The sequence below is a fragment of the Perca fluviatilis genome, chromosome 21 (genome assembly GCF_010015445.1).
Source record: "Perca fluviatilis chromosome 21, GENO_Pfluv_1.0, whole genome shotgun sequence".
NCBI classification, from domain to species: domain Eukaryota; kingdom Metazoa; phylum Chordata; class Actinopteri; order Perciformes; family Percidae; genus Perca; species Perca fluviatilis.
In genome coordinates this window covers 23,761,332-23,776,491 of record NC_053132.1, presented here as the reverse complement: position 1 = coordinate 23,776,491, position 15,160 = coordinate 23,761,332, and the positions used below count along the sequence as shown (strand labels likewise).

At 41.8% G+C, this 15,160-nt stretch overlaps 1 protein-coding gene across 4 annotated transcripts in view; it reads right to left on the bottom strand.

Annotated features, from left to right (window-relative positions):
- The window catches only part of slc39a11 (solute carrier family 39, member 11), a 168,934-nt gene that overhangs the window by 1,690 nt on the left and 152,084 nt on the right, over positions 1–15,160 (bottom strand). For all 4 annotated transcript variants that reach the window (XM_039787897.1, XM_039787900.1, XM_039787899.1 and 1 more), the window contains 3 exons: positions 3,088–3,157; positions 1,029–1,127; positions 739–897 (listed from right to left, as the gene is read on the bottom strand). In XM_039787897.1, coding sequence (XP_039643831.1) covers positions 739–897; positions 1,029–1,127; positions 3,088–3,157 — 328 coding nt within the window. The remainder of the gene's footprint in view (positions 1–738; positions 898–1,028; positions 1,128–3,087; positions 3,158–15,160) is intronic.

The window sequence follows — 15,160 nt, the reverse complement described above, 5'->3', positions numbered from 1 at the left end:
GTGGCAGGCACCTGTATGTCGAGGTTGTTGTTGTTTTCTACACATTTATCTTTGCTAATAATTCATGTTAATGTATATTTTCAGACATAAAAAAAAAGAAAAAAAAAAAGCATTCTATAATTTGGCGGTTTCGGACCCCCTGTTGAAAGTCTCTGGTGTACATGATCCGTATCAAATTAGGAATATTGTCATGTTGGGAATAATGGTGGAACGTTCGTGTGCTTGTAAACATACTCCGTGACCGGGACCCTCAGGGCAACACAAGGGCTAATTGGTCAGACGGGCGTATGGGCGGGACTTTGATACCATGTCTCTATCGCCCGATCCCTACTGCTCTGCGCAGACTCTGGCTCCAAAATTACAAGAGGCCAGCGCCCATATCTGGGATGTTTTGGTTTCACTTTTGTACAGTGGGAGAAGTGGCGATGCTTTGGCCATCTTTATATATATATAAGACACCGTATTTGTGATCCCCTCGTTAACCTGGCTATAATGAAAATTGGGTTACACTTTACTTGAAGGTATCTACATAAGAGTGACATGACACTGTTATGAACGTGCCATAAACATTATAAACAAGTCATAAACGTTTATGAAATAATGCTTCTGTCAGTAAGTGTCATTTGGTTTTTGGACAGTGTCATGTCACTCTTATGTAGATACCTTCAAGTGAAGTGTGACCAAAAATTGTCATCCATTCTTGCACAAATCTACTGTAATCCCTCTTTTCCTTCTCACCTGATTTGGGCCTCAGGTATAATGTCATCCACCACCACGTAAACCATCGCCCCGGCAGCAAACGCCAACGCATATGGCAACAGAGGTTCTGCCAAGACGACGGCGCCGGCGCCCAGTAACCCAGCAATAGGCTCGACCATGCCACTGAGCTGGCCATACCTGACCGAAAAACAGAAACAGAATTCAAAAAATGTCAGTATGTGTGCTCTGTCTAAGCCTTTTGCAAAGTGTTGTTACATTACTGTCCTCTCTGACGCAGTGTTTAGACCCAGACACACGCTTGTCCTTACCAGAAGGCTTTCCACGTTGAGACTCCCGAACCCCGGAGCGGCAGGCTCACTGCCAAGCCTTCTGGGAAATTCTGGATGCCAATACCGATGGCCAAATTTCTGAGGAAACAAAAGCAGTCAGAATGCTTCCTTCAATACTTTTTTGACTAACACTTAGGATGCACTTTCATTATTTTTAGGGAGGGAAATGGCAGACACTTTAAAGTGCTCATATTACCGGTATACTGTTTGGCTTTTTCCCTTTCCTTTATTGTGTTATATATCTTTTTTGTGCATGTTATAGCTTTACAAAGTGAAAAAGCCCAAAGTCCCCCCCAAAGGGACTTACCATCTCCAACAGAAAACTCTGTTCCCAAACTGCTCCAAACAGCTCTACTAGTCCAGCCTTTACTTCAGAGACACACGTGGTCACTTTGTGACACACGTTATAATGCTCGCCTAGCTGCTAGCGTGGCACGCCCTCATACTCTGCTTCTGACTGGCTAGTAGTCCTTACCTAGGTACTGTGCATGTGCGACTCCCAACAAAGATTGAACAGAAGTGAGATGCCTCGCTCTGTAGCTAAAACAGAGAGCTCAACACACAGGGTGAAAAGAGGAGCTGCAGCAATGTGCAGTACAACAAATATATGGAGTTTTTTTTAATTAAACCATGTTTTATTCTGATATAATCTCTAAATACAATTATGAACCTGAAAATGAGCATAATATGAGCACTTTAAATAATTTACCATTGGGTAAAACAATTATGAATGATGGCGAGAGACATTAAGGTACAGTTAAGGAATGCTCGAGAGCTCACATATCTAATCTACTTAAGAAAACATTTAACACGAAAACATTTAAAACAAAAACAAATATATTATAGTATTAATTTGCTCCAAAATATTAAATTGAGTGAAAGAGGTAATGTTAATTCACATTTGTGATAAACAACGTTCATTTAACGGTAGCTCGGACCAGTAACGTCGGGATGGATACAGTCACGTGACGCAGAGAAGACGTACTGCGTGAACAGTCTGCTGCTAATGGCATACTTCATCGATTTAGTGGGCAGTATGCAGTACCTACTGACTGAGTATGTAGTTTGCAGTACGTTAGAATGTGATTTTGAACACAGCCGGAGTGGGTATAGCATGGCTGTTAGTCCTGTTAATCTTATGACAGCCCAACCTTTCCGATTGGAACACCAACCACGGGGCTTCGGCACGCACCCCTGCTGGTAATCCTCAAGTGCAGTACTGTTCACTACGGCATGTCCACCATTCTTTTAGTTGGATCTGACAGCAGGTTACTTCCCAACTATGACATCAATCAGCATACAATGTCTCCAAATCACATCATTTTTTTTACCACTTAATCTTTCAATTTGGTGCACTTCCAATCCATCCAATCCACTTCACATTGCGCAAAGGTGAAGTTAATGGATGAACTAGATAGCAAGAGAATGTTGTACCCCAAGTTTATTTTTTTCTTCCATTGGCCCTACATTCAAGTACCAGTAGGAACTGGTGAGTATTTTGTTGGTACCCGCTTCATACAATGAAATTGCACTGTAAAACACGGGCTGTATTATAAAGTGTTTCCCTTTTTTTTTTGCAGTGTGTGTCTTTTCATAATTATGCTCACTGTGATTCTCTCAAATGGGTCCACAGAGAGAACAGACTTTCATAATGAGATGCTGGTTCCCCAGATTGGGCTTGATTTGTTATTAACCTTGATACGACTAGAGTTCCACATGTACGGACCTGAAATCCTTCTGCAGTACTCCAATGTAACCACTAGATGTTAGCAGCACACAGTAACAGCACAGTTGTGGGCACAGGTGTAAAGCCTGACCATAGTCTTATCGTGACACACATCAATATTCCCAAAAATATTAACTTTATAACTAAACTTAACTTTTTAAGGCTTATAATGAAAAAATCTCCAATCACAGTGCTTCTAAACATCATTCTTGTGGGATCTATAATCTTGTGTGCAGAATGTCTGCTGTTTTTCCATATTAAACTGTGAAAACGGACTGTATGGGTGCTTCTTTGCCTTGATACCAATCTCACCTGGCGCTTTCAAACGTAGCAGATGAAGTCTTTCCAATGGCTCCGAATGCAACCCCCACGGCCAAACCCTCTGCAGAAAGAAAACAAAAGCACAGACAGTTGATCCCTGTTAGTCTATGATCTGTTCTTTGACTTCTTTGAAGCCATCGGTTATTTAGGAAAAAATAACATTTGAAGAAAGACGAAGGAACAGCGATACAAAAATAAGTGAATACGCATCGGTATGGGTGGAGGCAGGTATCAAGACAGTATGCAGACTAAAGAAGATACTATGGGCCTGGAATGACATGAGATTTAGCAGATAAAGGCTTTGGTCTGTACTTTTAGATACAACACTGTGGTCCTATTACAGCAACAGTCAGTGAGGGATCTCACTCTGAGAAATGCACTACACTTTAGTTGGTCTTCCCTTCTGTAGTCAGGTTTGATGTAACATTGCTACCGAGGTTTTATCTCCCTAACCATATCTACAGAGGCAATGTAGACTGTAGGATGAAACATATCTGCTGAACCACTCACCCATAACCAGTGGCGCAAAAAGTGGGTATGCGCTATATGCGGGGCATAGGGGCGCAGCAATGGTAAAAGAAAATAAAAATAAAGTTACAAATATTTGTTTTGGTGTTTTCTTTATGTAGCTGCTTTTGTGCATTTCTAAATCATTTCTGCATTTTGTCAGTGTTATTATATAACATTGTAGAGGACTAACAGGCTTGAGTAGACGCCCTTACTGCAAAATATTTGTCTTTTATCTATGCCATCACTAGGCTGATTTAAGAATTGAATTGAGGCTGCTATATTTAACAGTGAGTTAATTTCATTCAGGTGTGAGGATGGTGGATCAGGAAAGACAGGGGAAGGCAACAGGTAGATCTAACATTAGGTGCAAGTGTAGGGGGAGCCACTTGATACCAACAGATTCATTTCTTAATATTATGGAAAAACTAATATGGAAAATCTATTACATAATGTTTGTTTGACAATATGTCTTAGTGGAGAAGAACACAGGCAAGGAGTGAATGAGACAGACATGAGGTCGGCGATGGCATCAAGTAGAGATGAGACCAGTGATGACATCAGGTAGGAGTTCTATTAGTTAGACCACACTAAACTAAATGTCCAGTATGGTTTGAAGTTCTGTTGACCAACCTATTCACTATGTCCTTTTTGGGGAAAAAATAGTGCAGACAGAGATGGAAAATATAACAATTAGCCTATGTCTGACAGCGGGGACGTAGTAAACATATCAGAACGGGGGGCACACTTATTTATATGCGCCAAAATTGTTGTTGCATACCCCTCTGACACTGGGTAGTTGCGCCCCTGCCCATAACTGGGAGAGAAATTTGAGAAATGAAGTCTTACTTTTTGCTGTAAGGGTCAAATAAATAGAGTACTACGACAGGAAAGCTGTCAAAAGTTATGACCACTGTATCCGGTCTCTGTTCTCTCTTTGCATGCTCTGTAGTTCCTGTGCAGCATCTCTCTCCTCTGATGTCCCATTTGCATACTTAAAGTACACACCATTCAGATGGAAAGTGAAAAGGTCACAGTGCACGATGTATCTATGGGCCCTATCTTGCACTTAGCGCAATTGCCTTAGTACACAGACGCATGCATCATTCCTATTTTGCACCCGACGCACAGCGGACTTTTCCCTCCACAGATGTAAATTAGGGAATGTATTTGCGCTCCCGGGGGCGGTTCAGCGAAAAGAGGAGGCGTGTTCAGGCGCAAACGTTCCCTGGTGCTATTTTGCAGTTTCAGAACACAATTCCACCACTGACCAGGAAAAACCTGGTCTAAAGTCAGTGGCGCCAGTCTAAAGTCAGTAGCGCGTTATTCAGATGCTATTTTAGGGGCGCATGCTTGGCCATAATGTAGCGTGTGCACAACGTACAGTACAGTCCTCAAAAAGTCGCAGCATTCTTTGGGGCTTATTGTGTTTTACACAACATTTCCATGAATCATGGATGTGTTGATGACATAAATGAGGAAATATTAGAGGATTTAAGGAGACGAGATGTTGAACTACGGCGGGATTGGACAGTCCAGCGGATTCTGGTCCGGGAGTGGCAATGCGCGATGCGCTCCTGGTGGAGCGGGTGGACGGAGATGGAGTGGGGGGAAGAGGAAGGGGCACAACAGGTGCAGGTGGTGCGTTTGGAGGCCCACGCTCCATGGCTGCAGCAATCCTCTCCAGACTTGAGGAGATGCGCCACACGATCAAGACGGGCATTTATTACTTTTATTTATTATTACCGCATCCCGGACAGCTCCCGCTGGCGTGCGCCAGGCAAATCCCCCGTCATAATAACAAGCCGCAATGGAACAAGCGCACCTGCTCTTAAAGGGAATGTGAGATGACGCTCTGATTGGTTTATTGCACGTTACGCCCAAACCACACCTAGCTACTTCAGACCAACCCATTTTAGATTTGCGTCGGGCGCAAGAGTCATTTATCCCGCCGGTATAATAGCAACAGCGGTCGAGATCCGCCCACAAAGCTACTTGCGTTTCAGATCGTTAAAATAGGGCCCTATGAGAAGAAGAAATGCTAATTTACTAACATAAGAGCAAGCACCAAAGGGTTGTGCACACAGATAGTTGAGTGGTTTAATCACAATTGTATCACTAACACACAAGTCTTAAATGTCCCACCACGAGAGGACCACAGAAGATAAACCCTTTCAATTTACATCAAAACATGGCCACCTTTGGGGCCACCTTCAGACCCTTTCAGTCTTTTTTTGCCCGACTAGTGGTAATCACCTGAGAAATGTTTAGATGTTTCTCCACTTTTCTAGTGTTCAACAATTTTATTTTCTGGTGCTTAACGAGGATTAATTAAGATGCCTCCATACAGCGGTTAACCCTGCACGGGGCAACTCTGCTACAGCGGCTACAGGCCATGTCCACTAGGATCCGCCTCCCTCTCCACTTGCTTAGGTCATCCAATCATTATTGAGATAGAGTTGTAGCTTAAAAAGGGAGGGAACCGATTGGACTATGAATAGAGATGCACCAATTACAAATTTCTAGGCCGTTTCCGATTTCCGATTTTCTTTGAGTTAGGCCAGCCGATACCGATTTTAGACGATTCCGATTTCATTTTTTCTAACCACTTTACAGCACACGCAAATATTTATTTTCTATCTTTTCTTTAATAGAACATTTTGCACAGAACATAGAACATTTTTTAAACAGATAATGGATCACTATAAAATAGAACTATATAAATGACTCCTGGTGTGGGAAATTCACACACATCTAAAGTGCAATGTTAGAACCATTTCCTTCTTTTCATATCCAATATCCAACTAAACAAAATGTGATTTTGGTTTTGGTGTCGTCCCTCCACGCCCTACTTTTTCCTTGCAGGTGTTGCATATTGCAAACTTGTTATCTTCTGCACGCTGAAGAATTTCCAAACAGCTGACATGTTGCAGGTTAATTCACGTGGTTCCCCTACTTGCGCTTTCTCTCCCTCTCCCTCCCAGGCCTACCCTGCTTGCTATCTTGTCTCGTGTTGTCTGTTGTTGACTTCTGTACCCCCAGTCCCACGCCTTCGCCGCTAAATGTGCAACTGTACATTTATGTTATGTTGTATTGTGTTATGTTATGTGCAGCAGTGCAAATGTACTGTTGTGTGCTTATGTGCTGAGGTGTTTTTTCCTGTTCCCACACTGTTCTTATCTTTATGAGGATAGTCTGAGAGCCGCTTTTTTGTTTCCCTCTCCTCTCCTCATGTCATGCTGTATCTGTTGCGAGAGTTAGGAGAGAGTTGAGATGGCGCCGCATATGGCGTGTGTTTGTGCATGTTGCTTTAATGTGACTTGCACATACGATACCAAGACACATCCCTTGTGTGTGTAAACATACTTGGCAATAAAGCTTTTCTGATTCTGATTCTGATGTGCGAGAATAGCGCGGACACACGGTGAAAAAGTTGAGAGAAAGGAAAAAGAGACTGTGCTGTCGCGTCCTTGTGTGCGTGTGTCCTTGAGAACTGTAACTCGTATAACTTATGTTGTCAGTTAATTGTAGCGTTGACCGGCATGAAATCGGCATATGTCAGACTGACCTGCTGGTCGCCGGTCATGGCCGCTCTATCGGTGCGTCTCTAACAATGACATAATTAATAGACACTAATACAATAAACATTCGTTGGACAACCGGAAAATCTAATTTTGAATACAATGTTCCTCCAAACAGATTGCTTTTAAATTGCTGTCTTTGTACACCGGTGTAATATAGCTAATTTATGATACCCGGATACAATAAGGATCAGGTAGTAGTATTCCCTTTTTTGCCAAAAGTTAGATTAGAAGATTGGTACCACTCTCATGTCAGATAGTGGTATCAATCTTGTAATTAACTTTGGCAAGAAAGTGAACAAGCGTGCTTTTCAAAATGTCAAACTATTCTTTAGGTTCCTGTGGTTGCTGGAGTCACATGGCGAGCTTTAGCAGCCATGCTGGAAAAGTCCTCAACTAGGGCAAGAATCGCCAACATAGACGACTCGTCTACACTGTCGTTGCTGCCTACCTTGGGGGCAGAGCAGTCGCCATGTTTGTGAAAACACATAAAGGAAGCTTTCACATCAGGGACCAGGGCCCAGATCTGAGTACACTTGACCCCAAAGTTCAGTTTTTTTGATTAGTGTGAACACAGTGTACCGTACCCGGGTCCTCTTGAAAAGGTGGTCTCGAGTACGGTTCATGTGTCCTCGAGTAGGGTTTGCATCAGGTGTGAAAAAACACCTGTACCAAAACACTGAAGTAGACTGCTATTTAACGCGAGTAGAGTTGCAAAGAATATTCTCAGTGCTGCATGTCTCCTTCAAATCTGCATGTGTACAGCATGTACCGATACCATCCTCTGAACCGCACGGCTATAGGTAATAAAGTAGAAAGCCAGCTGAGAGGGTCATTTTTGACATTGTCTCCAAAATATAACCAATAGTAGGCATAATGCAAAGGTCGACTCCATTGTATGGGACTGGGATCTCGCGATTAGCGCGCTTCTCTACACTGTAGCAACAACATAAACAAATAGATGATAACTAATGGCAATGCTGAGTGGAATGGGGAGAGGGTATGAATTAATCATACCAGATATGAAAACGCCCTTACAACCTCTCAGAACTACTTGTGTAACAGCAGACTTTTAGTTTTGCTAAAACTATTCCTCGTTTTCTTTGGGAATGGAGACAGTGTCATGAGACAGAAACAAAGTGGGGCTTTTAAGGCGTCGAAGTATTATATTACAGCTATCTATTCTCTTTTATGCAGGAACTGATCTCTTTCAATCCCATCTCTTCATTCCTTTGTATTCTTATCTTTGTCTCTTCCTACAATATTTATAGCCTACATCAAGCTTTACTGCCTTACACTTAGAACAAGGAGCAAAGATAAAGATACGGTTAAGAGAGAATGAGAGAATTAGGAAGAAGCAAAGCAGAGATGAAAGAAAGAGTAGAGATACCATGCAAAGGCGAGAAACTATCCTGATGGCCCTGCAGCTGCAGACTTTAAGAGCCCAGAGGCCACTTCATCATAATCTAACACCTGTCATTACCTCTGATAATAATGCACACGGTTCTAATCAACTTCCCACCGGCCCATTACAGGCAGACATACTGTAAAGCCATTATGAGCAAAGGATCCTTCAGTTAGACTGTGTGTCCCCTTTACTATTCATCTCAATCCTCTGGAACTGGCTGAAATGCCATGGGGCCAGTAGAAACTGAAAAACCTTCAACTGATATTGAATAAAACGTGCTGAGTGTGTGTGTGTGTGTGTGTGTGTGTGTGTGTGTGTGTGTGTGTGTGTGTGTGTGTGTGTGTTTACCACTTGGCACAGCTGGTACAAGGCTAGGGGAAGACTAGCAGTTTTTTAAAATCTTAACTGATCTGAAGACACAAGAACCCAATAATTAACTTTCTATTTTGTCTTATGGTCAAACAGATGGTACCATCACTGATATTAAGCTGTTGGACCTGTGGAAAAGGTAATACATCATTAAAAAAATGCTGACAACAGTTGCTCACCTTTACTACTGCTACACAGCTGGAAATGTAAGCTAGGGGTTTGGGAGTGTTTTGTAAGTCCACTGAGCTGGAAGTTTTTGTTCTAAAACAGAGTCCAGGGCTAGTATGGGAGCACTAAACGCCCAAACATCTGTCAACTTATACCCACGGGACCCGTGTTTCAGTGTCTGCCGGCATCTCATGGCAGTTAAAGGAATATCTTGTGGATTGTTACAATAGTCAACTAAATCAAACCTGCACTTTCCTGGCTTTGTTTGCAGCACTCGTGACCAAGCTGACAGTAGAGTTAGCTGAACCAGCAAGCAATCCGCATTGGAGCAGAAAGCACTGGCTTGGTTCCACAACCAAGGCACAACTCAAAATTGACACTGATGTGACGTCAATGTCCAAAAACACTAGAATCCTTTCTTTGTAATTTTTTGTCCCTTTTGAGTAAATGGTTGGAGGAAGTCTATGCAGAATTGTACACTTTCCCATCCCATTGCATTCATTTGGCAAAAGGTTTTACCAATGCTGGTTTGTTTGAGTCCATCAATTTAGTCCTGACGGAAATCTATTAGATGGACTGTCCTTGGCTTCTGTACAGACATTCATGGTCCCAAGAGGGTGAATCCTACTGAATTTGGTGATTCACAGAGTATTCCTCTACGCCACCTTGATGTTGACATTTTTGCATTTTAATGAAATATCTTAATGGTTATTGAATAGATTGCCATGAAACTGGTGCAAATATCCATAGCCCCCGGAGATTGAATACAAATGACTTTGGTGATTCCCTGATTTTTCATGTAATTCCACCAGCTCAAAGCTTTCACTAATCCAGTCATAACGTCTACTTGATGGATTGGCACAATTTGGTATAGACATCCATGGTTCCCAGATAATGGATCCTAATGACTTTGGGCATCCCCTGACTTTTTCTCTAGTGCTACCATGAGGTTGACATTCGTGGTTCTGCGTGAAACCTCTCAGCAACTACAGTATTGGATGGACTGCCATGACATTTGGTACAGACACTCATGTTCCCATCAGGATGAATTGTATTTACTTTGGTGATTCCCTGACTTTTGATCTAGCGCCACCATCAGGTCTAAATTTTAATTTGTTGAATACTTTGGTTTATGATGAAATACCCGTTAAATGAATGGCCCAAATCTTACTGAGAAGCCAACACATTCTCACTCCTAACTCGTAAAATACTAACGCTTGGTCAGGACCCCTTGGCATCACTTTTTAACGCTCTGGATATCCCTTTGGTGTCATTTTTCAACATGTTGGGTCAGGGCCCCATTGGCGTAATTTTTCAATGTGCAGGGTAAAACCAGACACGGTTTAGAACCGAGACGCCCCAACTCAGAGTAGTTTCCTGTATCTGTGTCACGTGGGCTCTGCCACAGCCATGCCTCTTTAGGAGACTAGCGGCAGGTCCTGAGTGTATTGATTCCAGTGGGAGAAGTGAACGTGAACACAGATTATGAGCGATTCTTTCGCCCTATGGTCACCAAAGTAAATATTGGACCTATTTTTCACAAGCCAAAATCTCCAGAACATTCTGACACTAAAATAAATTTTTTCAGACTGACACATTGGGAGAAAATGAGACGTGTTTTTGTCTCAGGACCAAACTCTCGCGAGATCTGGCAACACAGAGAAGCTAATGTCAACTAACGTTTGTGAAGGCCCTAACAAATCTAATCTCTGTGATGCTAAATATGTCTTTTAGCTGTGTAAATATCTAATGTTAGCAAAAGAACATAATATCAAATTATTTAAATATACCTTTTCATCCATCCACACTACGTTCACTACACGTTCAAACGAGGCCACACCCCTTTAGGAGACAGGAAGTGTGTACCGTTTCATACCACTGGCGCTGCTTGAAATGCGCTATCTTTAGTATAAAGGGTCTTTGGTAAAACCACTTAGTTAGGGTTAAGAAAAGATTGTGGGTGTGGTTAAAGCATGTACACTTAAAGGTCCCATGACATGGTGCTCTTTGGATGCTTTTATATAGACCTCAGTGGTCCCCTAATACTGTATCTGAAGTCTCTTTTATATAGGCCTTAGTGGTCCCCTAATACTGTATCTGAAGTCTCTTTTATATAGGCCTTAGTGGTCCCCTAATACTGTATCTGAAGTCTCTTTTATATAGACCTCAGTGGTCCCCTAATACTGTATCTGAAGTCTCTTTTATATAGACCTTAGTGGTCCCCTAATACTGTATCTGAAGTCTCTTTCCCGAAATTCAGCCTTGGTGCAAAATTACAGCCACTAGAACCAGTCCCACAATGAGCTTTCTTTAGTATGTGCCTTTCTGTGTCTGCAGCTATTGAGGAGGAGAGGGTGGGGGGTGGCCTTGACCAACTGCCACTTTACTCGTTTGAAAGCCATGATGCGTCTCTCTCATGGGTGGGCCAAATTCTCTGGGCGGGCAAAGCAGAGAAAGGGGAGGTAACCTTGCTCCTTATGACCTCATAAGGAGAAGATTCCAGATCGGTCCATCTGAACTTTCATTTTCTCAAAAGGCAGAGCAGGATACCCAGGGCTCGGTTTACACCTATCACCATTTCTAGCCACTGGGGGACCATAGGCAGGCTGGGGGAATGCATATTAATGTTAAAAAAAAACTCAAAGTGAAATTTTCATGCCCTGGGACCTTTAAGTGAAACATTGGACACGAACGGGACACGAACGGGACACAAACCCCAGTTTCCTGGGTGAAAGCCCTGTGCTGTTTGACCAGTCCCCCACGCAGAGTTTGGGTCTTTAATACTACTCTGTACCAGTGACGCTGTTCATACTATGTCATCTTACTGTGCCACCGGTGCGTCCCATACAGACACGAAAGGGAGCATTGTGCGTTGGTATCTGGCGCTGGTAGGCACTGACCCAGTATCAGTATGTGACGAGTTGGGAGTGAGAACGACTTGCAAAAATGTACGTAATGTTGGTTTCTCCATTAATTTCTCACCAAACTGTATTATGGTTGGTATGTGCTAGGGTTGTCAAAACGTACAGGGTTTGTCAGGGAATCTGAACAATAACCTGTCCTGAAATATTCCTGCTGTCAGAGGGTTTTTCAAAAGCGCATGCATTCAAAGTCTAAATAAAGGCCAGTAGAGACGTGTCACTGGCAAGCAGTGAAGACTGGTTGAAAGGATTCTTGAGAATGTAGCCGAGTGCGAGTCATCAACTCTGTCACCAGAAAAGAAAGTTAATATCGTCACCTGTGTATGTCTTCTTTTTGTACTTTTTCCACTCCCTAGAGGAAACTCGCTGGTTGGGTGTGTTTGTGTGTGTGCGTGCGTGCGTGCAGCGGTGATCCTATCAAATTCCTGCTTAATGTTGTATGCTCTTTTAAGCGAGTCTGACGATACTGCTGCTGACAGCACATTGTCACAGCCGCCGCTCATTTCCATCGTACTTTCCTTTAATCTTGTCTCCTCACCCGTCTACACTTCTTTTTCCACTGAGCCTGCCTTTACTTTGCCTCCTCTCTCCCAGCTCCCTGGCCTTTTTTTTTCTTCTACCGCAGAACTGCAAGGTTAAGTTCATTTTACAGTTTTCTTTTCATCGGTTTAATTTGGTGAGATGTTACTGTCATGCACATAAAAGTCTCCTCTGATTGCTCCTTATGCTGTTGCTTTTTCATCCTGCTGTTTTCAGGGGTAGCGAGGTTACATTTTAGTATATGTACAATAATCTACTGGATCATAAAATACACATGACTTAATGAAAACCATGACCAAATCCCATGCAATACTACAACATCTGAAGAAATCTAATTAGCGCTAACTCCTTACTTATATTTAGAGGGACTACAAAAGATATGTGCAATGAAAGGAATCCTACACTGTGTGTGTCTGCTTCAGTTCCCATGGAAAATATTAGATTCACTTAGCTCTGAATTACTTTGCATGTTGTGCATGTGAATTCTTAAATAGTGTCCCTTTGGACTCTGTTTACCTAAGCTTCAGACCTGTATTTGTAACAGGTTTCTATTAGAGACTGGCTTTATTTTTTTCACATTTTATTAGTATCTTTTGTCCAATTTATTAGAAGCCTCCCTGTTCTCGGATATGCTCCTGTTTAAATTCGCTGCTAATGCCATTTGCTGTTAATGCAAACTCAAAACACCCTCTACGTTTACCTTGTTTCTGACAAATTCAGGAGAATGTGAATTTCCTTAGCACTCATTCAATCAGTACATGTCATGTTACAAAAACCACAACACACACACACACACACACACACACACACACACACACACACACACACACACACACACACACACACACACACACACACACAAGCAGCAAATCCTCACATCGGAGAAGTTGGGACCAGAGAATGTTTCACATTTTTTGCCTGATAAGTGGCTAATTAATATACAGTTTTCGTTGACCAATCAATTGATCGACTAATGGTTTTAGCCCCAGTCTGGCGTACAATATGAAAAACACAACAACCTAATACATTTGATGTGAATAATATGCTATTATTTTTAAATTCCTGGATAATTCTTACAACTCCCTAACTTATGTTTTGGTATATTTGATACTTTGTACTTAAAGACTGTGATTCTCATCATTTACAGAAACATGGTTTAATAAAGTGGTTAATGACTGCCATTAGTAAAAGCCTTAGGTCCAAGAAAGTGACCTTGCTAAAAAATAATAAACAGTACTGCTCAATCAAACTTTCCTGGACACGAATATATATAAAAAAATACAGTTTTCCTTCAACATTCTTATTAACGAACAAATAACAGAGGATGAAAGGAAACACAGGAAACACACGCCATAGTTTTAACAACAGATTATTTACTTACTTATTGCACTAAAGAATTCATATTCTTCTATTTATGCTTCTTTTATATATAACTGCTTTTATAATTATGCTCTTATATTTGAGTAGCATATCTGGACAGGCATCTGAATATGGTTGCTACCTTAGCAGTATGTATGGATGAGCAGTGTGCTTGTGTTTTTTAAAGAATTAGTATGTATTTGAAGTAGCAGTGGACCATGAGTTGGTGTTTTGCACGTTGTCTATAATTTGGTATTTTTTGCCTGTGGTTTTACTGTCCACAATGTCTTTTTTGTTTGACGTTTTCTTTATGTTGTTGTATTGCCCATGCAGCAACTTGCCCAACACACATTTCTCCCAAGGGAGACAAATAAAGAAACCTTTGCCTTTACCTTGATTTCTGAATATTCTTCAACTCTATATCCACTAATATCACTAGGGCTGGGTATCGTTCAAAAATGTTCGATACCGATACCGACACCAATACCGTGACCTCGATACCGATTCCTAAATGATACTTTTTTCGATACCAATTTCATTAAATAAAAAGAAATTACAACATTATGGCGCAAATCTTTTTAATTGTTTTTCAGCTCCTACTAAGTGAGCCCCATCTCTGTGGGTAACAGAGTTTTTCCTGCGTGTCTCTACAACATGTAACGCTAAAAAGCCAATCACAAGCATTATTAGATCTTGCTAAAAGCATGCTGCATGCTTATTGGCTCACTGACGCTGATGAGATTTACTCCTTTGGTATTGAAATTGGGTAATGAATAACGAGGCATTTTTAGATAAGTGATACTAAGGAGGCAATTTGGTTGGTTCCTAAAAAGTATTGAATTGGGTACCCAGCCCTATACATCATGATATGCAGACTGATCTTATTGAGTGGCGTATGTATGACATGCCAATTCGTATGCCATTTTGGCGTGTTATTAAGACGCATTCTTGCTTTTTAGCGTGTTTATCAACGCCGTTTGGCCTCCATTGACTTACATTACCTTGCGACTGCGTGTCAATTTATGCCGTATTGTAGTATGAAAGGGCGAAAAATCCGCGCAGGGAGGTTGGTCGGTGTGGTGGATGGGTAAAACACAGGATTTTCACCCAGGAGACCGGAGATCGTGTCCCGCGTGTCACGTTTCCTAAACTCAACAGTCGCTTTGTTCTTTTCCTAAACCCAAACGGTTCTTCTTTTACTAAACTCAAAC